Source organism: Spodoptera frugiperda, chromosome 5, assembly GCF_023101765.2.
Source record: "Spodoptera frugiperda isolate SF20-4 chromosome 5, AGI-APGP_CSIRO_Sfru_2.0, whole genome shotgun sequence".
NCBI classification, from domain to species: domain Eukaryota; kingdom Metazoa; phylum Arthropoda; class Insecta; order Lepidoptera; family Noctuidae; genus Spodoptera; species Spodoptera frugiperda.
Window position 1 is genome coordinate 1,775,281 of NC_064216.1, and position 27,607 is coordinate 1,802,887.

Consider the following 27,607-nt stretch of genomic DNA (forward strand, 5'->3'; position numbering starts at 1 on the left):
TGAACGTATTTTTTTAAGTTTTCGTATATGGCAACTCAATGCAAACGTCATAAACATAACTTGACAGCTGTCACAAATATTTAAAAACTGCAAAGGCGCCGGTCGTTTATTCTGAATAATACTGGTATAAAACAATAAAATGTCAGCTTTTCACGGATTTCCTGAGCTCCCAGGGCCAGAGGAAATCCCATTTTGTAAGTTAAACGAGGTTTACTGTTGTGCAAATTCTCGTTACGGCAATATATCAACATTTACAAACTCGGTAAGGTTATCTGCATTACTTTACATTTATTCTTAATAAATAAACTAGTTGGTAACTAACAAACCTTTATTTTAGACGAGAAGCCATCCCGTGATCAATGTAACGCGAGACATACATCACCACAGGACGACTGATGAGAACATTTCTATGTACATTGACGTCGAGGACAACTTACTCAAAAAAATTACTAGTGTGTGGTACAAGCAGGGGTTTTTGGAGGCTCTGGCAGTCGCCGCTGACCCCTCAGTGAATCGCGAGAGCCAGGCCCTCGCTTACGCCGCTTCATACGTGTTAAAAGTCGCTAATGTTTTCTCAGCGTTTAGATACTTCTTGCAGCCACATTTGAAGGATATTGGGCCTAAAATCGTTGCTAATTACTCGAGGACTAGGAACTGGGGTAATGCGCCTATAAAATGTATAGCTTGGCATCCTCATACCACTAAGATGGCTGTAGCAACAGTGGATGACAATGTGAGGATATATTGCTCTGAAGTGGCGTTTGTGTCCACATTGAAATGTAAAGCACAAGGGCACGTGTCCTCATTGAGTTGGAGACCGTTCTCGGCTTCCGAGCTAGCTGTGGGGTGTGAACAGGGAGTCATAGTGTGGACTGTAGACCCTAATTCCATGTTCACTAAGCCGTCTTCTAGTAATGCTGTTGTTTTGAAAAGGTATGTTATGTTTCCTCATAAATATTAACACGTTGACTGTCCATGCATTACATGTAATGCAATATTGATCTGGCTGTGACGTCCATGCATTATATGCAATGCATTAGTCAGTGGTAACTGAACTGCCTTTACTGCACTGGACGTGTGAGCTAGAACTTTAAATTTTCTATGGACATATGAACAAAAACTTGACAAAGTAAGACTTTAATGTTCCATCGAAATTTTATACACTTTTAATCAGCAGATTATTTTAAGTTCCATTGGACATACCACGAGATTATCCAAAATAGATGGGGCAGTCAACACGTTAACTCATTTTCTTTATGTATGCACTATCAATATATCAATGGTTGAGAGGCTAATGGATCTAAGAGAACTATATAATTCTATGATGAAAACTATTCCTTAGCAACAATTTTCCCCAGGAAAAAATTGCTAAGGACTGGGTTAAGTAAACATTAAATCTGGTATAAGTTAAGAGTTACTCATAAGAAACACAGATATCCTTGAATGTAGAGTTTAATATTAGTTGTAATGACAACTCATTATACTAAAAGTCATTATTTCTTACTTTTCCAGGCCCGGCCACAGTCCAGTGACAGATGTGAGCTGGTCTCCCAATGGTGACTTACTAATCAGCTGTTCTGGAGCGGACACTTCCATGCTAATATGGGATGTTTCCATGGAAACGGCAGTTCCACTCCGGAGGGTTGCGGGCGGGGGCATCATCTTCGCCCGCTGGTCATTTGATGCTAGCAAAGTATTTGCGGCTACCTCTTCTATTATATTTAGGTAGGTAGATAGGTCTAGGTACTCTTTTTAAAAAGGAATTGCTTGTAAATTGTAACAGCATATTCCTGTTACAATTTATTTTGTAGTTTTGGTGTTAATCTTTTTTAAGGGTAAAAACCCTGTTACCACTGATAAGCTGTGATTGAGTGATCCTTAGTGGTTTGATTAAAACCGTCCCATTTCAACTCCTGCTCTGAACTGTGCTCATATTAATGAATGTTTGAGGCAAAATTATTATATTTGTAGAAAATATAATATTATTTCCAAGTAAAATGTTTTAATATGTATCTTTTTAAAACAGTAATATAGCGAATATTTCATTACATATTGCTATCTTGACACTTTGGAATATAATTTTTATTTATTTAGTAGAAAAAATATTATTAAATAGATTCTCAAATGTATTTCACAAATATTTACATGAACATGTAAGTCTCGATCCCCAAATCCCCAAATGCTGCATTTGTTACTCCCTATTGTGCCATAAAAAGTTCTTAATAATACCTACCTGGTATTTTCTCTTATTTGCAGAGTATGGGACACAAAACGTTGGAAGCCAGACCGCTGGTGTGCGCGCGGTAACCATGTAGTGGCAGCGTGCTGGGGACCTTCGGACATCCTGCTGTTTGCTGCCAAAGGCGAGCCCATGGTGTATGCGCTCACCAACACTGGACTTATGAGTGGTGGGTCTTTTTTCATGTTATTTATTACCACCTATTGCTGGATGCTTCATTAATCGAGTTGAGATGGAACAACGTTAGACTAATGCAGGGTTTTCGAAATTCTCAGCACAGTATTGATAGGTTAGATAGACATAATAAGTAGTTTGCCTCCTGTTCCATGATAAAAAAAATTAAACAGTTTTTGAATTAGTTCTTGTTTTACTTCATAGTCATCGTAATCACAGTACCCGTAGTACGAGTTTGCTTTACATTTAAAGTAACTAATCGAAACGAGAGAGAATTCGGCGCTCTGCTTGGTTGGTTTATTTAAGCTGGCCAATCAAAGCACAGAACGCGCTCTTGTTTCGATACTATAAGCAAACTCATAGTAAAGTTACAGGTATGAAGTGGATTATTTGTTTGTTTTTATTAACATTTACCAGAAACCAGACTTCACTTCATTTTTAACTTATTCCTCGCATTCACTTATATTATGATCTGCAATAAAGTTATCTACTGTGTCCTCAGGATCTCAAACCAGTAAAGCTCTACCAGTGCTCGACGTGACGAAGGTGGAGCTACCATCAGGGGACACGGTGGGAGGACCCATACTGGACATGTGTTGGGATCCCACGGGCAAATACCTGGCCATACTGTTCGAGGAGTCTCATCTAGTCACCGTGTTCTGCACCACCAAGCTCATGTTACAGCTTAAGATTACACCTTGGTGAGTTGTTGCTTGTTTTATAAGATTGTGATGATGAGTTGAAAAGTAATATTTATGTCCTCCACCCTGTAGCTTCAATACTCTAATAGGTTTTAAACATTACTTGATTAATTTAATTTAAATTGAGAAAATGACTACTAATTTTGTCACGTCTGTCTCCAATTGAGGTAGACAGAGAAAATAGGCGGCCAAATGATGACGAAATTAACGATTCTGGCATACCTCTTTCACCTCATCTACCTTCATCAATCTCTTCATGCATGTCCATCTATTAAGGGTGCTTGTAATTTGATCCTTTTTTTTCTGTGGGGGAAAATCATTCAATGACTTCTCCCGCCTTTGGCGAGGTGAGAGGGAGTGTCAGACTTTTACTGACTAAAAACCATTCCGTTCCTACTCCTGCTTTTCGAGCCTGAGCCCCGGTAAACCCGTAAGAACCTAGGTAGTCCGCAGCTCCGGATCAGGCATCAACCCTACTGGGATCGTACTGTGATCCTTTTTCAAGAAATTCAAGAAAATAGTGTCGTACAAAATAAATATCGACAGTAATTAATATCAAATCATTTATTTACAGCTGCTTCGTCTGCGGCATGGATGTGGAAGTTCCTTCAACGATAGCGTTCCAACAGAACTTCAGCGAGGGAGCCTGTCTCACCATCGCCTGGTCGAGCGGGCGAGTGCAGCACTTCCCCATCATATACACCGATACGTATTGACCATGCATTATGTAGATTGTGACGTTATTCGTGAAGTTAAGCAAGTTTATCCATGTTTATTTATTATATAGCCATTTATAATTATTATGTTATCGGCTTACTCACGTAACTGTTTGACGAGGAACTCGACTAGTTTCAAACCATCATATAGCCATTGTTGAATGAAATATTTAAGCAATAATTACATTATAAAAAACTAGCTTCTGCCAGTGGCTTCACCCGCGTTTCCGTGGGCTACCTAGCCCTACTGGGCCCCATCTCTGGTGGTCTGATGACTCTAAGAGGCGTCTGGCTCTGATCGGGCGACGAGCTACCCGTGCTCGCCGTCCGCAGACCCGTGTTTACGGTGGCCGGAGATCATCTCGCGATCAGGAAATAAAGAGGGACGTAACGTTAATGTCAATTAAGTTAAAATACTACTGAATAATAAACAAGGTGACTATCAAACTAATCAATAAATTGTAACTTTTATTCGGATTTAACTTGCTTGACTTGAATGTAAACTAAGTAGTGTAAGGAATGGTAGTTTGGTAATATAATTGTCAGTCTTACCTTGTATGGTGATTTCTTCATTGTACTTATATATACGTAAGTTGGCATTAAAAGCCATTTACGCATCTAAGGCAGTAGGATACTAAATTAATTTTTAATCTGCATTTACGATAGATTTGATTTTAACATTGTGCTAGTTGGACCAAAATATTTTAGCACTTGGTACATAGAACATAATGTAAATATATGCCGATGAACGCAGATCTGCGTGATACACAATGTGTTTTCTATTGTGTCTTATATACGAGAAATTAATATTTTCTACTCGTTTCATAAATTATGTATTATACTTCTAATAGATGCGTAAAAGGTTTTTTAATACAATAATAAGTTGTAAGACAAACAAAAATATATAAAAAGACTGCCTGATATTTTTGTAATTATTAAAATGTAAAAATATTTATATTTAACAATAAAACAATCATTCAATGAGCGTCTTTTACTACATATTACTTAACACTACTTTTTATATACTACATTTATGTGTTTTTTTCGGGACCGTTTGGTAGTATGATGTGTTATTAAAGTATTTTCAGGAGTCACAGTTCTGGTAAGCTTAAAACTGGTAGTTTTCGTAGTTTGGAGATTAGGAACCAGTATTTTAGCACTAGTCATCTCCAACAATGTGGTCCTAGTCACGCTCAGGTTACCCTCCTTGAATTCTTCGATTCTGACTGGTAGATCAATGTCCCTGTTTAACCTGCGTGTCAAATCTTTACCATCCAACAGCCTCTTTCTTCTGAAGCTCGCTATAGAATCCTTCAATTCATCATCCAAAGATAATTGTACTTTAACGTAAACGTTGTCGTCTTTGGGTTTGTACACCCAATGTTTCTCGTCCACTCTTCTTGACGCGACAGGAGGTGACGCAATATTGACACCATTACACGACGCGAAGAGAGCACACACTCGCTCCGAGTAACGCGTCTCCATATTATCCAAGTCCGTTTTCAAATTAACTACTAGATCGTCCTTGACAGTCTTAAATAGTTTCGTTGTCATTGCACTCAATTCGTAATCCACAATTTTTAGTAAAGCAGTCTTCACCTCATCTTTTGTTGATTTTATAAAGTTGTTTATATTATCTATATTAGCACTCTTCCCGTTTTTCTCGTCCAACTTGAAGTCTTGAAGCTGCTTCCTGTATATCTTACAAATTTTCTTTCCAGCGGTTTTACTGAGAGTGTCTAGTGCGGACTGTACTATGTCTTTGTCGATTTCTGTGTCTGCTGAAGTATCTTTGACATACATGGCTCCATAATCCTTAAATACACCCACAGCCGTATCATTAAGATGACTATGGAAATCCGTGAAGAAATATTTCAATTCATCTGTACATACACATACACTAAAACTATCACAATGATTCGTATCCTTGGCTCTAATCTTATTACGTAGTACTAAAGAATCATTATCGGGCTTGTTTGTTGTTTGTTGCTTAAGTTTGACAAGTTGACATTGCACCGTATATTTAGTCAGGTCCCACGTATTGTTTAAAACAGATGAAAAAAACTCGTGGAACTGTTGTATAAATGCGTTCTCCTGACTTGTGGAAGACCTAAGGTAATCCACATACTGCCTTCGCAAACTCATCCATTCTTCGTTGGACAACTTTTGTAAATGTTTCATGGATTTGCGCATGTCCGTTGGATGATTGAACATGTGCTTCTTCAGGGCCGTGGTGTCCACACTTTTCCACGTGCACTGTCCCTCTATCAGCATTGCTAGCATCTCGTCCAATGTCCTCATAATGAGTCTCTTCGTCGAACTAGCAGCATTTTCTTTGAGCAACGCTTGCTTTATTTTGTGTCTCAGCGCTTTGTATCTTTTGATATTCTTTTGAAACGGGTCCAGTGCCTGTTTGTTTTCTTTGATCGTCGACCTATTATTGGACCTTCTCTTGGACACAAACTCTATTATAGTGGTTTCTTTGTTCCCATTTAGTGTTAAATCATTTTCTGTTTCGATCTTCTTGTCTTGTCTTAGTGCATTACATTCAAGATCGTCAAGCAAAGGCTTTAACTTGGTCATTTTAAGTTGAATAGCTTTTTCTACTTTAGATTCCCTCTCTGCGCGTAGTTTGGCCTTATTCTCATCATCATGTATAGTTTCCATGTAAGGTTTTATGAATTGTTTTAGAAAAGCCGATATTATGTGAGCATTTGGAAGGTCTTTTGCTGATATTTTCTCCGCATTGTTCAACGTAATTGGTAAAGCGCATAGTAATACAAAAACTGTAAATAAAAAATTAATTTGCATTATTTCCATCATTTCAATTACCGTTTCTTATTTTGCTGCATCAATCTGTCAATCAAAACTTGCTGTCGAAGTCACTTAAATCCTAAGTTAGGTTCAGTAAAATGGGGTGAATGGATACAGAAGAGGGGTGAATAAATGTTGGCATAATGTTCTCTGTTTATCTGTTCACCCCATTCCTGTATCTATTCACCCTTTGAATTCTTTTCACCCCGTTTATCGTTATTTGGCTTCTGGCTATGTTAATTATTAGAATTTATTCTAACTAACGAATTAAGCTCAGTGGATAAACATTTATTGTTTAATTTAAAAATGCAATATACCTACCTCTAAACCCCGATACAAAATATACCATGACTAATTCTTGATCCAATTTCGATTCATTTTACGATATTCATAAAGTTCGTTTTTGTGTACATTTAATTTTATCATTCAATTTGAAAGTGTTATAAATTTTGATTTTATTACGGTCGCACACATTACACGTTCTATTTTTTCTTGCAATCTGAGAAACTTTATAACCAGTAAGTAAATTAATTCTTAAAGGAAAATAGCCAAATGCAATATTGCTACGTTATATGTTGTTATTTTATAATAGGTATCTCCATTAAATAACTATCTTGTAACAGTTTGCTGTTCCTCAAAATGAAAAATAAAATAAAATAAAAATAAAAATATCTTTGCCAAAAATCAAAGCCTTCTAAATCCTAGTCCCCATGAAACAGCTGTTGAGCTGAGAGAGCAAGGACAGGGGTACCTTCTATGAAGGTTCTGTGGAGCTATGAATATGTAATTATTTATTTCCTAATCCTTTTTGTGATTAAACGAATGGAATGGAGAATCTTTTTGGACATTTACGATCTAAGTTTTTGATAGAAATGCCCATTTAATATCTAAAATTGACATCAATCCGGTCGACTGTCTCGAAAAATGATCTTGAAAATTAAATAATGTTCCAACAGTTGGTTGCTGCACGACTATTGAAAGTGGAATATGGGAAAAGGAAAAAGAAACAAATGTTTAAGCAAATAGCGTTTTATTTAACAACATTACAATAAGAATTCAGGAGTACTGAATAAAATCAACACACATAGATACAGCAGGTCACACATTTCTGATGAGTCCCACTTTTTAAGCTTACACACTAGTATTGCAACATTGGTATCACTTGCATTATAAAAAAAAACCTTAAATACATTTTTAAATATTTTTTCGTTATAATCATTTATATTCTGGTTCATAAAACTTGATAAACTTAGGTTTCTTGAGCAAATGTTACTTCATCGTTTCGATATTTTCACAAGTCATAAATTCTCACAAAATGGACGGTAATGTCAAAAGGATGCTTCCTTTTCACACATTATTTATTCCGTATAGATTCAAAGTAAGTAGTATAGACCATATTTATAATTTTATACGAATAACTAGAAATATTCTAATCTATAAGTAGATTTACATTTTTACATGACTATAGTAAAAATAAGTACCTACATATCAATTTAAAAAACATCGTTAACGAAATTTTATGTACTAAATTTAATATACGTATCTATTGCTACCAGATACGCATGAAAATTTAGTTTGAAACTAGTAATACATATATAAAAGTTAATATGCAGAGAATTTTCTATATAAGATATATTACTAATAATATCAAAATATTGTTTGGAGTTACTACTTTAGTCTAAATCTACTTAATCGCCTCGGAAAAATGTTGTCCATCTCCACTCACACAGAATGTCGGCTATCAATAAAATACGATACATTTCGCTTAATAATCATTTCTACAATTATTTGGACTCGTTATATAGCTTGTATATTTATATCGAGCAACGAATATAACTAAACACTTCATGGCGTTGCTTTACGTTTAAGAATGCTGCGATATATGGGGGACTACAGTTAATATAGTCAACTTGTGAAACCGCTCGGCGTTCACGCTGGGTCGTAGTTTTGAGAGTGTGTATAAAAAAGTAATAAATAGCAATAATTACATAAAATAACCTAAATAAATTAAATTTTACGTCGTTATCTAACAGAGAGCAACTGAGCATTATTTCTTCCTATTGACTATGTTTGATCCTACAGCTATGCCCGTTTGACCGCGCGGTCCACGCGTTCGGTGGGCGGCACTCATCACGTACTTTATTCGAGGAGATTTAGCTTGCTGTTGGTCTTGCGCAGTTGTGCTCGCCAAGGGATTATCTTTGCTTTCTCTTCTTCCTCTTCGTGCTTACCGTTAGTTGTGGTATGACCTGTAAGTAGAATGATAACAAATAAATAATCTAACTTGATAACGGATCCCGAAAAAGCACCAGTAAAAATAATAAAAAACTTTCAACTACATAATTGATATACAGGCACTTTTGAAACGACAAAACGAACTGTTAAAAAATTTAGATTCGTATAAATAAAAATAACTAGCAAAGTCATCATTATGAGAAAAAATCTCATTGGTATATTTGCAAAAATGCTTGAAATCATCATCTTCTACATTCTTACCGTTACAATGATCACTGGACAGTTTTGCTTCTGATGGCGCCCGCATGGGTTGCGCAGGAGTGTCGTAGCACATGCTGATGTTGTCTATGGACACAGCACGCTGCGTCCCGCTCGGGTACGACCGCCATTCACCGTTCGGCTGTCCATTCGTCTCCTCTACCTTGGGAGTGTACAGGGAATTTCTGGAACGGCATAATTTCATGTTAGATTAATGTTCATTGAAATTCTGCAAAATGTTGTATTGTATCAATATTTCTCTTGATCTATCCTGAGAGCAAACTTATAACCCCTTAAAATGTAAATCATCTGCCAATTAAAAGACGAACACGTTATTTTTATCAGCAGCACAAACAAAATCCACCTCATCATTTTCCCTCTCCACTAAGTAATGTCCTTTCCCCACCCTATCCAAATGAAAACGGACCTCAACCTGTTCTCGGCCTCTTCTCTTCGCTGCAGCAGCTGTCTCTTCCATGCTGGCACGGCAGCAGCCCTTCGCCTCTCCGCTTCTCCTGCCAACTCCTTCTCCAGGTCTTTCCTAGCCTTTTCCGCAGCTCTTCTCGCCAGCATCTGACGCTTCCACGCCGGGATCACGTTACCAGCTGCGTCTCTTTCCGGGACCTGTGCACACCTCTGCCAATCGACCAGCCGTTTTCCATTGTTAAAGCTTGCACAGTCTAATTTTTGTAAAGATTTTTGAAGTTGATGTATGAAGTAGGTATGTGTTGTGTGACACAGTGTTACAGAGTTCAATCTTAGCTCTTTGGAATTGATTTTATTCAAGGACCTTTGTCTCACAGGAAACTAAAAGGCTTAATTATAACATCGAAAACGAAAAATCTAAAAAAGAAACATGTGAAGTGACTTGATTTGTGAAGCCTTCTGTGAAAGATTAGATCTATTTTTGCTTAAGCGGAAAACAACACAATAGAAGCTAAAATTGAACTCAGCTTATGAAATCTCATAAGATAATAATTCCCACTGTGTTACAGCAGATTGAGTAATCGTGACGAATCATAAATAAGTATCATCAATTTCAAAAACCTATGTATTTGTATGCAACAATGTTGTTAGAATAGTAATTAGTTTTGTAATGTTTAGGATCATGGCGCAAGGTAGACTGTGCTTGCTTTTTTTCGTCTTAAACTATGCGCACACTAAAGAAAATGGTCACTTAGGAGAGAAGGACCATCCAGATTTAATCTTTTTATTTATAATACTACTTACTTATGTTAATATTTTTAAGTTTAATTCAATAACCCATCGCACTTGCACTCACTAGAGTACTTTAAATAAACTGTCATCAATTAATCATATTAAGTAAAATATAAGTAAGTAAACATGACTTTACTCGACATAGGCGCCATCTAGTAAGTGCAAAAAACGATAAGTAGAACATAAAATTAAAAAATCGCGCATTGGACTTTCCTACTGTGCGCATTTACTAAGAAGCCTAAATATGCAAGAGTGGATTTGGCTTACCGTCTTTATATAGCCCTAAATATAACATAATATCCTATTAAAACTTGTGATTATATGATCAGTGCTACTTTATAAACATGTACTAAAATAAATTATGAAAAAAACATAAATACTACCAATAAAGTTAAAATAACACCTAATTTCTGACAAGCAATCGTAATAAATACCGGGAGTATGTACCGTGTAGCAGCTAATATATAAATATAACAGTAAATACTACATACATTTACTTGTGGTTATGTAACACGCGAGGCGGCTCGGTGACCGTGACTGTAACGGTACCGGTTAAAAGTACCCGTTTTACACCAGCAGTAAGGGTTGCTATATGGCAGATCTTGATTATGAGGCTCATTATAAGAATCTGCTTGCACCAACTGGTCCGGGTAATTGTTGGATGCATAAATAACTGTTGTTTATAACAGGGTTGATGATCTAGTGGTTGTTAGGCGTGATTACTGAGGATGATGTAATAATTCCAGTTTCTGGAATACGCAAATTGTTGTTAAGTTACACATTAGACAAGGTGTATCTTAATCATGAACCGATACCTATCTTTAAAAGTAAGTAATTATTTTCTAGTACTTTTTAAATAAAATCAAAACTGCATGTCTATCGTTCGTTTACTTCTATAATACAGTATTCAATAGTCATCGACGTCACAAGTATTTCAAAAAAAATAAAGTGACGCAATCAATAAACAAAACAAACATGGCGGTTAGACAGTTACGTCAGTTACAAATTCAAAATTATTCGAACACCATATTTGTAAAATGATATTATTTAAACTGCATCGGCATAAAAGCCAATCATAACATCTTCAAAACTACTTTCATAAACCGCGGAGGCTTTGATTACTAAGCATTAAGCGATCTTAGTGTTTGAAATAAAATTTCTTTTGAAAGTTCTTACACTTGGAGTAGGTACGGTACAGCTACATTTCACGGATATGAGTGTCCGACTCATAACTCGCACGGTGATTGTCGAAAGTGATCTTAGTAATTACCTACTTCGTATGATTACGGCGTATTTTGGATTAAAGAGTCGGCTGGATTTTAAGTTTATGCAATGACTAAGTAATCGGATGTTGTGTTTGTAGATTTGGTTTCCAGTTTCCGCACGTACTTGGAAAAGTAGTATTTGCACGGTCTACAACTCGACAGATTCCGGATTTGCGAATGAGTTTGTAATTGCGGTAAAAATACAGGAAAGATTAAATAATATTTGCATTGAATGTTATGTTGATTTTTAGGTTAATTTGCAAATCAGCAAAACAAACATGAAAAGCTAGAAAGATCAGCAAACACTTACTACGTGATGAATAAACGTTTTATTCGGTTGTTTTTTGACGTGAATAAATAATTAGGAAATGAGGTACCTACTTGTCTATTTGTCACCACACATACTCACCAATGTAGATTTTATATAAGAGGCAGTTATGATCACATAGGCATTATAAAGAGGCTATCACAATAATTAGAATCGATTCAATAACAATTAATTCAGTGCACGACAGCGGAATGTTTAGTCGATATAATGAATCTCTTAATTAGGATCGAACAATCTGGCAATGAGATGAAAGCAAAAAAGTGAGGAAGAATGTAAAATCGCTTAGATTAGTTGCTCGAGTGACCGCGTGATATGATGACAATGTTACCGCTGTTTGTTTGTCCGTCTGTCTGTGAAGTATGTAAGGTATCAACTGTTTGTTAATTGGTAGTTAAATGTTTAGATAATGATGTATCGCATGTGCAGTCGTTTACGGACTTTTCATTTAAACGTCAAATAATAGTTTCAGTAACATAGCATAGTAGTCATAAGTACCATTGGATCGGCTTTTCGTGTACCTACATATGTAAGATTTAACTATTATTGATGACTAGCTATACTAACACTTTGTTCCAGAATCCTTACTTTCTATTACTTATTTTGAAATACAAAATTTCAATGTAACTATCTAGGCGTCGAAATAGTAACATCTCGCTCATGTTATTGGCATTCAACTATTCAGCTGTCAATCTTTGAACCACTCATTGATCGAAATACAAATTTCTAAAAGTTTGCATGAGATGATTTAACCGAGTTGACAAAAAGAGTATTACATAAGCTGACAAACCGTTTAAATTGACAATGACAAACAAGCTCGTTACGAACGAATCCAATACAATTAAACTTATAAACGTTATTCAGATCGAATTTCAAAGAAGCGAAGTGAAATTACATAAAATAAAGCTAATTAATAATAATATTTTGAAAAGATTAAATAAAATCGTGACAGTGCGCACGACGACACTGCGCAGACGCAGAGAAAGCGTGAAAACTTACCCGCCGCTCATTTTGTAAGTATAAAAAATGTAAACACCAAGTCATATTTCATTTAAATCTTGCTAATTGATAAACAAGATTAAAGAAAGGGGTTTGTTCAAATTTGTACATCTACATACATACTATGAATGCGAAAATAAACTACTCCGTTACTATTAGGCAATTGTTAAATTTTGTCCACAGATAGCACTGCGTTATATACATAGATACAGAAAGATGAATGTTAAATGATTAACGCCGCAACATTTTTTTTACGTAGATATTTACGTGTAAGTAAAGATAAGCAAGAATAACTCAGAAGATTATATATAAAAGTCTTAATTTTTTTTTGCAAAGCTGTTTTATACTATGTACCTCTACTGCAAATATATACATTATCTAATACATAAAAAGCAGGTTACTTTGTGTAGGTTGATCTCAACACAATATTGCGAAGATAACTGCGTGATAGTGGTAATATATTTGCATGATTTTATGGGAAAGAAAGTATAATGGCTCTGCGGTGATTCAAGGAAAATGTAAGAGTTTTCTGGTAAACATAATAACACGTGTTATTCCAGTACATGTGGGTGAAGCAAACATAGCAAATTTTACTGTTTTATATTACACTTCTCATCGTTTGTTGAATTATTTTTTCTCTTATATCTCATACTAAGAGTAAGAAAAAATTTCGCGCATATTCAGGATGTGGTACGTTCAAAATGCAGTATTTTTCGATCTGTTATACTGAAATTAGGATCATCATGCGAGAATTTTTCACAAGACCTTCTAGTCGGAACTGAAGACTGTTGCCTAGAAGAGAAAATTTGCTCACGTCATCCATAGGTAACATATTTTATCTGCATACACTTACTACGTACTTAATAGAAAATCAACCATAATTATTTTCTCATACCTCCGGAGCATGGTCCTAGGATACGATCACAATCATAACCATAACGACTGGTAATGAACACAAAGTTTTCCATTCACTTTGAAATTAATACCTTCTTAAAATCTAAACCACCTAGTGGTTACGCTTCGTATAATGAATAATGTAACTGAGATAGCTGTCGCTGATAGAACGTGCTAACGAGAGTTCGTATCTAATTATGAGAAAATAATTGGTAAACAAATGTGATTTCTTTTATCACGTCTTGTTATTGTTTGATGGATTGGATAGAAAGAGGTAGATGTATAATTATCTCTCTTTCTGTGTTTACGGTAGAATACATTGTGTCTCTGTTCCTCCTCCATTCATAACTGAATGTTGCTATTGAAATGTTACTGTGACCAAACCAAATTTTAGTCCATTCAGGGTTACATGAACGGACTAAGATTTGGAACTTCGCTCCATAGTAACTTCAATTCAGCTCAAAATTACCTATCCAATGATGTAACACACATTGCTACTAGAAGGTGGGACCACGATTTGCATCCTCCTTTAAAATACTTTTCCCAAACTAAGGATTGAACTAAGCGCTCGCCAGTCGCCTTCATGACTGCACAACCAATTTAAATGATTTCTTACAGACATATGTACTCACTTATTGTACCTATAGCTGCATATTACTGACATAACACCATAACTTTCACGATGCAATAATGTTCACGATGCAGCATCCGATCTGCTAATTACCCTACAGTCGAGTCGTGATCTACAGTGAATGGGAGATGAGAGCAGCCTTCATTGTTTGTGGGATTGACAAAAAATAGCCTTTCAAAAGAACACTTTATTTAAATTATGTAACAGAAATAATGTTAGTCTTTTATTTACTGGGCCAATTATTATAGGATTATCTCTTTTTGTTATGATTGAATAGTGTCTAAATCTATTGGAGCTTATACTATGCACCAATTTATTCAGTCACTATTATTTCATAGTCATCATTACTGCAGTCACCGCTTGAGATTTCCATTAATTCTCCAATTATAATAGGATTTTGACTCATTGATGGATCTATGACTTAAACGTAATAATGCTAATAAAACTACGTGGACAATAGATAGCTAGATTATTTTTTTCGTAGTTTATATTATAAACCTTTATAAGAGGAGAAAATCATCCAATGACTTCTCTTGTCTTGAGTTATCCGAGAGAGAGTGTCAGACTCTTACAGACTAAAAACCACCCCGTTCCTACTCCTGCTTTTCGAGCCGGAGCCCCGGTAAACCCGCTAAGTAGTCCGCAGCTCCGAATCAGGCATCAGCCCTATAAATTATGAACTTGGAATCCCCTTTGTAAACAACAACAGTGTTTTTAATAAAACACGTCTATAAAGTGAACAAACTATTGAACCGGTCATGCTGCATAATTTAATCAACAATTAATTACTCAAACTGCTTCCATCCACAGCTGCAACACATAATAAGTTTGCAACGTCTTACGTCACAGCTATTGGTGTCAGAATATTTCATGACAGGCGATTGGACAACCGTTTTGTACGCGCGTGTCAAACCGTGTCCTCATTGGTGAATGGAAAAGACATATCTAACCAATTTTTTGCTAGGATTTTGTGTGCCGATTTGGATGGCTACGTTTGTCAATGGATTTATGATTAACAATTTTTATAACAATAGCTGCAAAAAACACAGTTAATGTAAATAGTTTATTTAACTGTGTTTTCTATTGATATTACATTGTTTTACGTATTTAATAATAGAAATACATGTCTAATAACCCCAGCTACGGACTACCTAGCGGATTATCGGGAATACTACTTAAAAAAGCAGGAGTAGTAACGGGGTGGTTTTTAGTCAATAAGAGTCTGACACTCCCTCTCGCCTCACCCAAGGTGACAGAAGTCATTAGATGATTTCTCCCCCTTAAAAAACCCTAATAACCCCTCACTCTTCTTTAAAATAATAGTATGAACGAGTAGGTAAGTCTAAAATATGACAGTTTATATTTTATTTAACTTAATCGGAGCTCGATGAATAGACTAATTTATTGTCGTTCAGCTGAGACTTGGCACAAAGCGTTTAATACGGTCATGCGCATTGATACGGCTCATTGACCAGTATGATTATAATGCGCTAGTTATAGCCCGGTATCTAAGATGAACACCATATTGGGAGCTCTAATATACATACGTAATTATGTGCCTGTCTTTGTTCGTTAGTCAGCAGAGAAGTATAATGTGGAGATGAAATTGAGAAGCTCCTCAAATATAGGAGTTAATGAGCTCATGAAACACATTGATAATGTTATCAAATTAAATCCCTTTGGGACACTAGTTTACATATTACAAAAATGAGGGATTATCTTCATTTTTGGGAGGGTCAAATAGTGATGTAGGTACTTATACCATAGGTGACAAGGTTTCAACCAATTCAAGAAGCTGACGGCCAACCTTAAGGAATGAAGTGGCACCACAAGAACAAGAATTCAATAATTATGCCTAATGTTAAGTTACTATCTAACTAGGTATATAGTTCACATGGTATTAATTAAATCGGTCATAATATTTTAATTATACATTTTAAATGAAATTAAGATGTGACATTTAGAAATAATAATCTAAATCATTAGGCGTCAAGAAATGTGTTATAATACAAGCTATTAGTTACAAAATGCTAATTATTATTACTATTTTGACCTTTTCTATAGATCGAGGTTGTTAGGCGAAACCGTTTCAGTCAAGGAATATATTTTTGATACTAAGATGTGAGCGATTGTCGTTTGACCTCCGTGAATGACTAGACTTTAGAATTTCTAGACTTTAACCAACAGATTTGCTAGGTGAGATTTTGCAAACAACTGCCAGACCACAAGATCTCTGATTCAAAACTCGTGTAGTACCTACGAGTAAACAATTTGAAGTTTTACATATAAGTTCTGAAAGAGAGCATAAGTCTAAAGTTGGTAAATGAAATGTTCAGCAATTAAACAATCGAATACTCTTTAAATGGGTCCAAATGGGGACAAGCGTTTTGGCGCTAATAACCACAAGTTTTTTGTCCAATCAATGCAGCTATGAAATATTGAACGTCCAATGGTGTGACACTAACTAATTGCCTATTGGACGAAGAACGGGAGGTTTACTAGCGGCATCTAATAAGCATTAAAAAATACAGTAGGAATTGGAACTAGCGAGGTAGGCAAAACGAGGAATGAAAAAGCTATTATGCTAGCCACGGTCTATTATCATTTATATGCTTGCAAAAACTTTAACAGAAGCAAACAGTTTAACCTTAAAAGAGATCAAAAACCTCGTTTAAACAGTTTCTTAGTGATACTTAGTCATAAATCTATTCTCGAATGGTATCTGAATCACAATTATAATAAGAAAACAGTAAGTACTTTCACTCGAGATTATTTTAGCAGAGATTACTGCTTTGAATATAATAATCTGCATGAAATAACTCATTAAGTTCTTCATTTAGATAAATCTAATGCATTACTCGCTTACATAAAATACTAGAACGGGGAAATACCAAAATTTGGACTACTTTACAATTACCTACAAAACTGTTTAAATATTTTTTAATCTGCGTGTCTTTTTTTTTAATCTTTGTTTTGCTTTTCAGCATTACCGTTAACAGCCTGTGATAGGCCACTGCTGGTCAAAATTACGTTTATCATAATCTCCTCATTTGGTAGGAGCGATAGATGTCATAGCTTTTTAATTTAGGATTTAAAGTCTTTAAAGTGTCCCGACGGCAATAGCATGAAGCTTTTTTATTTTAATCAAAATGTATCTAGACTTCAAGCAATGTACAATCAAAACCAATTTTCCCCCCGATTGTACTCAGAGTTTCGTCAAAAACGCGAATCATGCGCATTTCACGGCTGTTACACATTGGACGAGCGTTTGCCGAGATAGTGGGGTGCGAGGAAGTAGATCACTGTTACATGGAGACTACCAAGAAATGCGTACGCGCACTCGTGATGGTATTTTCTTGAAATATTTTATGGGGAATGTTGGTTTGCTGTGTTATTTATTGATGGTGTAGAAATACCTACATTGTGATAATAAATCTTGTGTCTTGATGGGTAAATTATGACTGAATTAAATTCTGTTTAAAAAGTAGCATGGTCTTCAGTTACAATTTTGTTTTATTGAATTGCAATATTCAGATTTTTTATAAATTCTGCATCTAGTTTGGTGTGTCCTTCAATTAAAGTAGTTCGTTCTTTAATATAATTTCGATAAAAATTAAATATTAATGTAATTAATTCATCTATGAATGAATAATATATTATGTGCTGATAATTTCGCAATAATTTGATCTTTAAATGTCATCATTATGACGCCTACGGATTAATTAGTAGATTTGCAAAATTCATAAAATTGCATAACACTGAAATCATGATTGATTATTCAAATTGCCAAAATACATTCTAACATAATTAACATGTATGCATTTGTGGATTTCTGACAATAGCTTCTTGATCGATCGATCTCCTATGCACCTGCCAAACCCCTAAACTTACATCCTAAAGGAGGCCGATAGTCCAGTAACTATGAACGATCAACGACGATGGTAATGATTTAACGTTTTAAATACTATAAAAAAACACTCTAGTTTTAAATAGGTACCCTTAACCGATAAACATGCATGACAAGACTGATGACTGTTGATGAAGCGAAAAGGTGAGAATCATTGCAAATAGCATGGTATAGTCTCTACCTACCCTATGAGAAACAGGCGTGAGGATGTAAAAAAATATCAGCCTAAACAAGTCTAGCACTAAATAAGTGTTCTTACAACACTCCAATGAACTGGATCTATCCTATTTAGGATTCAGATACATAAATAATCAGCCTTTTCAGCCTGAAAATGACCCTTGAATTGCCTTTTTCACGGTCAATTGGCTGATCAGCTAACCGTCCCACTGACTGACTGATTAACTGACCGAGAAAATAAATACCGGTCAATTTACTTACCATAAGATTTGACGATAAATTGATTAAGTCTAGACTTGCTAACCTTTCTAAACCTAGATTTTAGTATTTAGAGCTATTATTTAAAATTGAAAATGATATTACCAAACGTTTGACTGATTTTGTAGGTTAATGAATATGGTTTTCAAAAATTGGAGCTGCACACTTGTAGGTAGGTACTATGTTAAATTCTTCGGGTTTCACGATACTTTAGTATATTTTATCGGAGTCATGTTTGATTATGTAAAATTCGCATAAATGTAAAATAGGTCACACTCCCTGGTTGTATACTGAAAAGGCATTACGTACCGAAGACATTTTCAAATATCTCAATTCTTGAAAAACGACATTCGTCCATAAAACGAACTAAACTTTCTTTGTACCGCGCGATGGATAGTTGACACATTGATGTACGATTGCTAACATTCTAATTTACAACCCAATTAAAAACAAGTTTCTAATCTTTCAGTTTTCAATAGTCTGGGAAAGTCTTATAGCGAGTAACTTAACTGGCTCATTCAACAATCTATCCACGTGATTATGTAAAAGATAATAATAATATGAACTATCAGCATCCGAGCGACAAGTGGTCTAGTTATAACGGCTCTATACATTTCACCGACGTTTTCCTTAAGTTTTGACGACTGAAAGTAAATCCACTCTATTGCATACTTAGATGTAATCATAGTTAGTAAACAATAAAGGTCACTGACCTGTTCCACAAAGTTTTCAGCGGTGAACCTCTTGGTGAACTCCGTGAACGTTTCCTTATCCTGGAGACTCTCCCGGCGCGCACGTTCCACTTTCAGTTTCTTGATCCCCGTTATATCCTTGGACATCTTCAGTTCCTCTATCAAATCCGTTTTCGCGTTTTTGTAGATTTCTGCGGCGCTGGGTAAGCATTGTAAACTGACTGATCGTGCAGGAGGCGGGGCTGATAACGTCTTAGTGGCCGGTGTCCGCAGCCGCACTGCTGAAAGCTCGGCACTGCTGATGGCTGCCAGCGGCTGGTGCGCGGTGACGGGCGGCTGGGGCGGCGGCGGTGGCACGTTGTCGGCCGGCACCGGCGGCGGCGGCGGAGGACGCGCCTCCGCCGCGCTGTCGTCCCGCTTGCACGGCGCCGTGATTGTTTTCAAATACTCGGACGGTTTGATAAGGCGGTCGGGCGCGTTATGCGGGAACGCGGGAGGCACGAAGGGGAGCACGGCTTGCTTGTTGACGAGGTTGGGCCCGCGCGGTCTGTCGTCGTCTGCGGACGCCGCCGAGCCGCGTCGCCCCGCTGCAAGATTTCAAGATGGCTGCTATTAGGGGGGAGAGAAAGTCCGCGCTTCGGCGCGCACGCACCCCGCGCCCGAGTGATGCGCTGCGTGTACAATCGCCAGCGCAACTGCTCGATTTACGAATCGATATTTGGACGATGACTTAATTTTACATAAATTAATATGATATGCTGACTAGATTTATAGTTACCGCCTGTGATCCCGATTGTACATGCTTTGCATCACTGGTTTTATTTGATAAATGGGTTAGATATCTAAAAACGATGTTCCACCTAACGTACCTACGAAATATTTTAGTATTGTTTTAATACTAAATAAATATAAAATGCGTGTTTTCATAAGTAGTTGAACAGTGTGTCGTGTATGATATGTGTCGACTAGTATTTTTCCAGTGAGTTCACGTGCGACTGCGCATTATAACACTACTCTCAACACCTATCACTCCACCGCTCGAATCGATCGTCATAATGAATTTCTAAAATGCGATCGATACTGATATTTTCCTTTTTACTTGTACTGAGCTAATGGTTTAGTCGTAGATTTTTTATTACATATCTTCTTACCTATCTTCAAAAGGTCGGTAACCTTTACCTTTTATCTACATTACTGAACAAATAAACTAGGCATTCTACCCCAATCTCAATATTTTAATCGCCATTACATAATTTTACCTATCTATATATTAACTACTTGTATTTAGTGAACAAATTAATCAAATACAAAGAGATCTCACATTCGTCTAAGATATTGATCTTAATAGTGTCGACATTAAATTTAATTCAGATTGTTTTTCAAAGCATTCTCTAGAGTCTAGAGTAATTAAGTACGTCATAAAATGTACCACACTTTCTTGTTACCACTGAATCTGTCTCGCTAAATTGTTCGCACATTGTCTACTTATTAATTTATTATATTAGTAGTTTAAAATGATCGAGTATGTTCTATAATTGTGTGGTTCGTGTAAAGATTTGCTGTTATTTACATTCGGAACAACATATGTAGTAATAAAAAGATATTCAATTACCTATACTCGAGATATACGTGATACAAAATAATTTGCTTTTAAAAGTTTCTGGGGAAACTGGAGCCTAAACTAAGTTTAGGCCTGTATTTTCAAGTCGAATATAAGTAAGCATAGCTTCACTGCCTTAATGGTCTCATTAGTCTAAGTAGTACCTACATAATAAATACTAATGTGTTAAGGTTGAATCCCTGAGTTTACTAAAACCAATTAGTACCTAAATGGCTTGATAATAAAATTCGATGATGATAAAATACTATCAGCTGTTTTTTACCGACTTCAAAAAAATGTAGTTTGACAGCAATTTGCTGTTGTAGACTAAGAAGAGGAACGAAGAAGAGTTTAAGGATAATCCCTGACTTAAAAAAATTTAGGCGGTAAAGAAAATTGAAGGCGGTTTCATTTTTTACCATGCGGCTCGTAACCTATATTATATTATCTTACTTGCATACATTTTTTGTATTCTATATTGAAATATTTCTTCGTAAAAATGTTTTGATGTAATGTAAATTCAAAATTACCTAAAGTTAAATGCAATTTTCGTAACAATATCAAATTGGTGTTACATTGTAATCGATTTCCACTTAAGGCCACAATAGGGCCTCGCGTGATCGATTAACGTTTACGACAATATTCTGTTACATAACGTAATAGCTACAACTAGGTAATTTATACATATTGTTGAGATTTCAAGTACAGTGGTTGACAAATTTACTTCCTATGGTAAACAATGTGCGAGGATTAACGATGGAGTTTCTTGCTTGTTCTTCTCCACTCGAAACTACGCTTTCGAACGAGTACCTAGCTTCAATGACAGATAGACTGACGGACAATTCAATTTCAAGTTTAAAAGTGCCTAATTAAGGTATATTGCCAGTGCCTAATTGAAATAAATGCTTTGACTTTGACTTTAAATTTGTAGCAGTTTGGTACCTAACCTAACTTATTTTGTAGCGACACTGAAAATATCTATGACTTGTATACTACTTGTACGCTTTTCTGATCAACAAAAAAGAACATGGTTAAAAAATGACAACACGACTGAGGCAGTGGCTGAAAAACCGCCTGCTGCGCAAGCGCAAAGTGTCGCGGGTTTGACTAACGCACAGAACCACTTGGTCTGATTCACGGATTGTCGTTCAGAGTCCGGGTATAATATATTTGTATGTTTCTAAACGCACAATACGACGCAGAAGAAAATTCTCACATGGGGAACGTTGTATTTTTTTAAAGAAGTTTAATTAAGATTGGAATATTTAGTCACATTTACCTACATAAATACTTTTAACACCCCTTCATAAAATATTTCAGACGTTTAGAAAGCACGTGAAAACATTCCACAAAACAGTAAACATAATGACGATTATATATTCAGGTGTGAAGCTGAAACCGTCTCACTCTGTTTGCTGAAACTGCCTTGATTCACTAATTAATGCGCCGGCGCTGGTTTCACCGGCAAACTAACTATATGACTTAGCTGTCAACTTAATATCTACTTAGTTTTCTGTATTATTTGCAAAAAAATTAAGTATATGGTGATGACCTCAACGGATTGTAGAGGGACAGATGAATAAAGTCGAATCTAGTTAAAACTATCATAAACTTCGTTGGAATAGTCAAGGTCATAATCAAAATTATTTATTTTAAATAGATAGAACGGGAAGGCTCTTTTCAACGTCAATGCAAATATTACAAAAAATAAAATGTTTTTCTGTCGGTCAGTCCTCTAGTGAAGCTATTTGCTCGTTCCAAAGTGTAGATTCCTATTGAGAAGGAAGAGCAAGAAACTCCATAGGTAACTCTTTTTCAATCAGGTTCTCAATACAATTCTTGGCTAGAGAAAGAGAGAAAATATAATATGGCCTACCCAATATCATATTTATTATTCCCCGAGCCAAAATAAATTGTAAGTAAGCAAAATTAAAATTCCAAAAAAAAAAAAAATATGCAATTTTGATAAAAGTGTAAAATCTCAATTACAATCTACCTCAATTTGGCTACACAAGTTTTCGCCCATAATGCATCTACTCGTCACTAGATGGCAATAGTTTCCTATAATTTGTTAGAAACGTGTTTGTTTAGATACGCATTGGAATTCTATAATTATATCTACGATTTTGTAGAAAATAACTGACAGGCGACTACTCTGATCTGTAAAGTGGAGTCTATAATTTAACGAGGAGATGCATTATTTATTTCGTTTGTCGCAAAGGCTATTAAAGTTAGAATAAAGTGTATGTACTGAATAAGGGAATCGTGCGTCTCCTTAAACAGACTTCGATCATGAGGCTGATGGTGGCTTTAGACCAAAGATTTAGGATAAAACGTAGAGAATTTTCTAGATAATTGGCTTTAGGATAAGAGATGCCTCTTTTATTTTTAAAAGACAGGGAGATTCTTAGTATGTAAGTATGTATGTTTGTGCGTGATTATCTCGCGTTTGGATGAACCGATTTTGATACCGTTTTATTATTTTTCAGTTTTAGGAGAAGGTTTTAGGGATGAAAATTAAAGGTATTTCCCTATTTAAAAAACATGTTTTATATAAGTATTTAAATCTTTTGAGTAAGCTGTCTTTATGCGTTAAATTGGGTAGATAAATAACAATATTTCCGATATTAAAACTCAATAACAAGACACTATAACTACTTGAAACTTTTTGTACGTCCACGAAACAAAACAATGAGTTTCAGTTTAGACCTGTAGCACGTATTTAAGATTTCTTCATTTAACACAAAATAAATATTGGTATTGTTACTAGAACACAATAAAATGCATCTGTTTTTACTGCAGCAACTAAGTCAAGTGCACACCTGTTCACGGTCACTTTCTAACTAGTGCTTAAATGGGACATAACTTAGAATATAATGCGTCATTGCACTAATTTTGCAGAGCTGGGTGTGTCTGAAATATATTACCGAATCACGCTTAATTTCTCGGGAAAGGCTATAGGGATTTTTTAATATACCTAGCTATGAATTTTGTCAGGTGCGATATAATTGAATGCCAAAATATTCCCATCTAAAAAAAATAACTATCATCACTAATAAAATTGGAATATTTTTTTTGTCATTTTGAAATAATTGCTTTTTACTATACACATACACCCAATAACATGTTTTAAAATGTTTTTTGGTCTGTCAGTCTGTTTGTTCCAGCTAATCTGAAATGGCTGGATCAAGGTAGCTAAAGAGTAACTTAGGCTACATTTATTTTAGGAAAAAAAAATCAATGATTGTGACCGAAGTTATTATTCTACGCAGACGAAGTCGGAAGTAACAGTTAGTCTAAGACAAAAAAAATCTAGACATAACTCCTCAAAACGTTATTTCCTCTAGGTAACTGTGAAAACTGTATCGAATCTTACCCAGACATCAAACCCATACATAATTGATTAGAAAACTTAATTTCATAATTATCCAGTGCGCGCTCATGCAAGTCATCTTTCTCCTAGACTTTTCTCAAGTAGATTTATTTGGGTCTGCAGTAAAAAATACCCAGACCTGTGAGGATGTTACTAAACTTATGAGATTACCTCAACTGCTGATCACATATGGGTATGATTTCCGGGTTAGGCAAAACATTAATGTTTCTTTTCTGTCAGTGGTAACACTGAATCTGGAAATAATTAATACAGTACCTATTTGATGTGGGCTTACTCCAATTACATGGGATTCACAATTTAGCTGAGGAAATCTGAATGAATAAAACGTTTTTTTAATATAAAATAGGGATCCGCCTTCAATTCTTTTTACCGCCTACATTTTTTTTAAGTCAAGTAATATCCATAAAAATACTATGCTGAAAACCGCATTAAAATCAGTTCAACCAAACGCGAGATAATCGCTCACAAACATACATACAGGTCAAACAGAGAACCTCTTTTTATTGAAGTCGGTTAAAAATATTATTAGGATGTCGATGTGCCAGTAGCTTATACTAAACATCTTTACAAAACACCGTTGCAATAGATCAATAGTCCCACTACCTACCTACGTTTAACCTACATAGACAAACTGTGGTTATTAACGTAAGAAGCTCAGTGGAGTTGCAGTTAATTCTAGCTCGAAGATACTAGTCTAGACTTAATAGGCCAGCTTAGCTTTCGCGTGTAATTAATGGTTTTCAACCACTTTCAACGTATAAAACTAAGTATTGCACTGTGGTGTACACTAGTGTAGTGTGGATGACAATGCTTGTATGTTTTGCTTCGGTTGTAGAAGTGTGGGAATGGTTTTAATTATATATTTTGTGTTATCTAATAGTTGACATTGTTTAACTGTTTATAGAGTATGATTTATTAATTAATTTGTTTGTATTTCGTGGAAATAGGTCAAGAAAAATAAACCATTATTTTTTTCTTTATTATAGTGCAACCACTCTAACATTCACTATTATTTTTAATGTTTACGAGCCAAAGTTTCACGTAAACCAGTTAGCCAAACAATTTTTTGTTCTGGAATCGAAGTCGCGTCACATTGCGCAGGAGTGGATTACTCAGTCACTGCTCCAACCGTGCAGTCACGTATTAAACGCAAGGCGCTATCGATCTACAACCATAGTGTTAAGCAATCCTTTAGCCAATTAAGACCATAGACCATAAGACCGTCGATGCGTAACTCATTTCGAAAAAGCCTCTCACAGAACACAAGTAATTTAGGAAAAATCCAAAGTCGCGAATAACCAGTTCATTTAAAATGGAAAGTACAGCCAGTATTAACTGCAAGCCGTATTTATTTTTATTGTTTCAACTTTAGAATCAGAACGTTACTAACTGCCCATATCTGTAGAAAGTAAACGCATTTCATTAACTTCTTACAAAGCTAATTTCTTTCTTTTAAATATTAATAGGCGATGTCAAATTTTCTAATTAAGAACACAATTAGGTATTACAATGAGGTTTTATGTTAATTTTTTACGTATTTTTTGCGTGATTTTAACGCTAGATTCGGATTGAAAGGGAGAGGTTGGCTTTTTTGTTAAATTATGCTTAGTTTGGGTGAATTAGGCATCTAATCCGGTGTGAAGTTACTGTACTTGCTTGACGTTTACTTTCTTTTATGTTGCCTTATTAACACTAGTTTGGCAAAGGAAATATAACAGGAGATGAACAACGGCCTCTCGATTAATTTAGTATTTTTATGATATAAGCAGACGGATCACTTGATGGTAAGCGATGACCATGGACACCCGAAACACCAGAAGCATTATAAGTGCGTTGCCGGCCTTTTGGGGGTTAGGAATTTAAGGATAATTGGGGATTGAGAAGAGGTAATTGCGACTCCGGTAACTTCACTTACACAACATTTTGTGATCGATGTTTATAATCTAAATGTCCCAAATTAGGTACCTATGTGATGAAGTATAGTGACATCGAACACACAACGTACTTAACTCCTTTTAATACCCATGAAAAAACATTTTAACACCCTCTTTACTCTTTACGTTATATCCCGTGTAATTGACCCATAAATTAATATTTTTGGTCCGTAACATTAGCTTAACTGGTCGACTTTGTCAATGAAAATGGCAAAAACAAAAAGCGATGTTATTTTCCTCCAGAAACGTTTTTATTCGATTTATTGAAATAGAGCTCAATAACCTCTTCTTTTAACGCAAAGTGAACGCCTCATGTACACTTCTAGAAATAAAACCTAGTAGACACAAATCAACACGAACAATTACAGTTTAAAAATGACAAAATTCTGAAAAAACCATTCCTAAAAGTATTAACTTTCCAAAAAGAAAAGAACACAGATGACTCAAGCGGGTATCTAATTCGATGGCGACAACAAATTAAGTGTTCAAAAAACTTACAACTCAAATGGGTCACGGACTCAAACGGCACCAAAAACCGTAGGGTTTCAGTAACCGCAAGACATTACCTAATTACTTTTTTTAATCATTATAAAAACAACACCACTTACCCAATCTCCCCCTGAGCTCGGATGGTTTTAGCGCCGGTTCTTCCAACACCACAGGTGGGGGTGGGGCTGGCGGTGCTGGTGGTGGTGGTGGCGGAGGAGGAGCCTCGTCTCCTGAGCTACCACCAGAGGACACTCCTGAGGAAGCTGAGGCAGCTTGCACTACTGTCGCCTCGTCTGATACTGACGCGCGTCTGCTGCCTGCCGCCGAGGATAAGCGGCTTGCCTGGAGGAAGATGATGGTTCAGAACCGTACTCTTGGCTTTAAGGAAGAAAGTATTCGAGCACACGATTGCGAATAAAGTTGTCTTTTGTTTGTTTGGAGCCTCCCAAAAATGTTATAAGAGGTAATAAAAATTGGTACTCAATTATAAAAACATTGCGATGAAACATCTCATAGAATGCACGTATGAAAAGCCCGTCGGTGAAGACTAAAAGAAATTCCAACTAAAGGGGATCATTCTTTTTGGGCCTTTTCTGAAGTCAGCCGGCCAACGAAAAAAAAATGGTACGTATGGATAAAACTAGCCATTTGGAGCAATAGTTAATACAGCTGAGAAGTTGTAGGATC

At 35.8% G+C, this 27,607-nt stretch overlaps 3 protein-coding genes across 11 annotated transcripts in view; 1 reads left to right on the forward strand and 2 right to left on the reverse strand.

Moving 5' to 3' along the window:
* The first annotated feature begins 63 nt into the window (after nucleotides 1–63).
* Nucleotides 64–4,811, forward strand: LOC118271610 (aladin). The gene is made up of 6 exons (XM_035587708.2): nucleotides 64–262; nucleotides 338–933; nucleotides 1,513–1,725; nucleotides 2,257–2,408; nucleotides 2,916–3,114; nucleotides 3,689–4,811. Exons 1-6 carry the CDS (start codon nucleotides 140–142, stop codon nucleotides 3,828–3,830), a joined length of 1,425 nt encoding a protein of 474 aa, XP_035443601.2. The 5' UTR covers nucleotides 64–139; the 3' UTR covers nucleotides 3,831–4,811.
* A 17-nt stretch (nucleotides 4,812–4,828) lies between these two features.
* LOC118271605 (uncharacterized) lies at nucleotides 4,829–7,133 on the reverse strand. The gene is made up of 2 exons (XM_035587699.2): nucleotides 6,966–7,133; nucleotides 4,829–6,616 (listed from the first exon to the last, which is right to left on the reverse strand). Exons 1-2 carry the CDS (start codon nucleotides 6,991–6,993, stop codon nucleotides 4,842–4,844), a joined length of 1,803 nt encoding a protein of 600 aa, XP_035443592.2. The 5' UTR covers nucleotides 6,994–7,133; the 3' UTR covers nucleotides 4,829–4,841.
* Nucleotides 7,134–7,657: 524 nt separating this feature from the next.
* The window catches only part of LOC118271766 (espin), a 132,510-nt gene continuing 112,560 nt past the window's right edge, over nucleotides 7,658–27,607 (reverse strand). For 6 of the 9 annotated variants that reach the window (XM_035587964.2, XM_035587966.2, XM_035587965.2 and 3 more), the window contains 5 exons: nucleotides 27,040–27,262; nucleotides 19,525–20,090; nucleotides 9,565–9,773; nucleotides 9,141–9,322; nucleotides 7,658–8,893 (listed from right to left, as the gene is read on the reverse strand). In XM_035587964.2, the coding sequence (XP_035443857.2) occupies nucleotides 8,784–8,893; nucleotides 9,141–9,322; nucleotides 9,565–9,773; nucleotides 19,525–20,090; nucleotides 27,040–27,262 (1,290 nt within the window). In that variant the 3' untranslated portion in view covers nucleotides 7,658–8,783. The remainder of the gene's footprint in view (nucleotides 8,894–9,140; nucleotides 9,323–9,564; nucleotides 9,774–19,524; nucleotides 20,091–27,039; nucleotides 27,263–27,607) is intronic. The other 3 variants (XM_035587963.2, XM_035587961.2, XM_035587960.2) reach the window with 2 other exon arrangements.

What these genes read in the sequence shown, in the direction of transcription:
- LOC118271610 (XM_035587708.2), top strand. Translation starts at nt 140, where the DNA reads ATGTCAGCTTTTCACGGATTTCCTGAGCTCCCAGGGCCAGAGGAAATC. An exon ending in AATGCTGTTGTTTTGAAAAG is followed by an intron (nt 934 to 1,512) that starts GTATGTTATGTT and finishes TTACTTTTCCAG; the next exon opens with GCCCGGCCACAGTCCAGTGA. An exon ending in CAGCTTAAGATTACACCTTG is followed by an intron (nt 3,115 to 3,688) that starts GTGAGTTGTTGC and finishes ATTTATTTACAG; the next exon opens with CTGCTTCGTCTGCGGCATGG.
- LOC118271605 (XM_035587699.2), bottom strand. Translation starts at nt 6,993, where the DNA reads ATGGTATATTTTGTATCGGGGTTTAGAG. An exon ending in TTTTGTATCGGGGTTTAGAG is followed by an intron (nt 6,617 to 6,965) that starts GTAGGTATATTG and finishes TTTTATTTACAG; the next exon opens with TTTTTGTATTACTATGCGCT.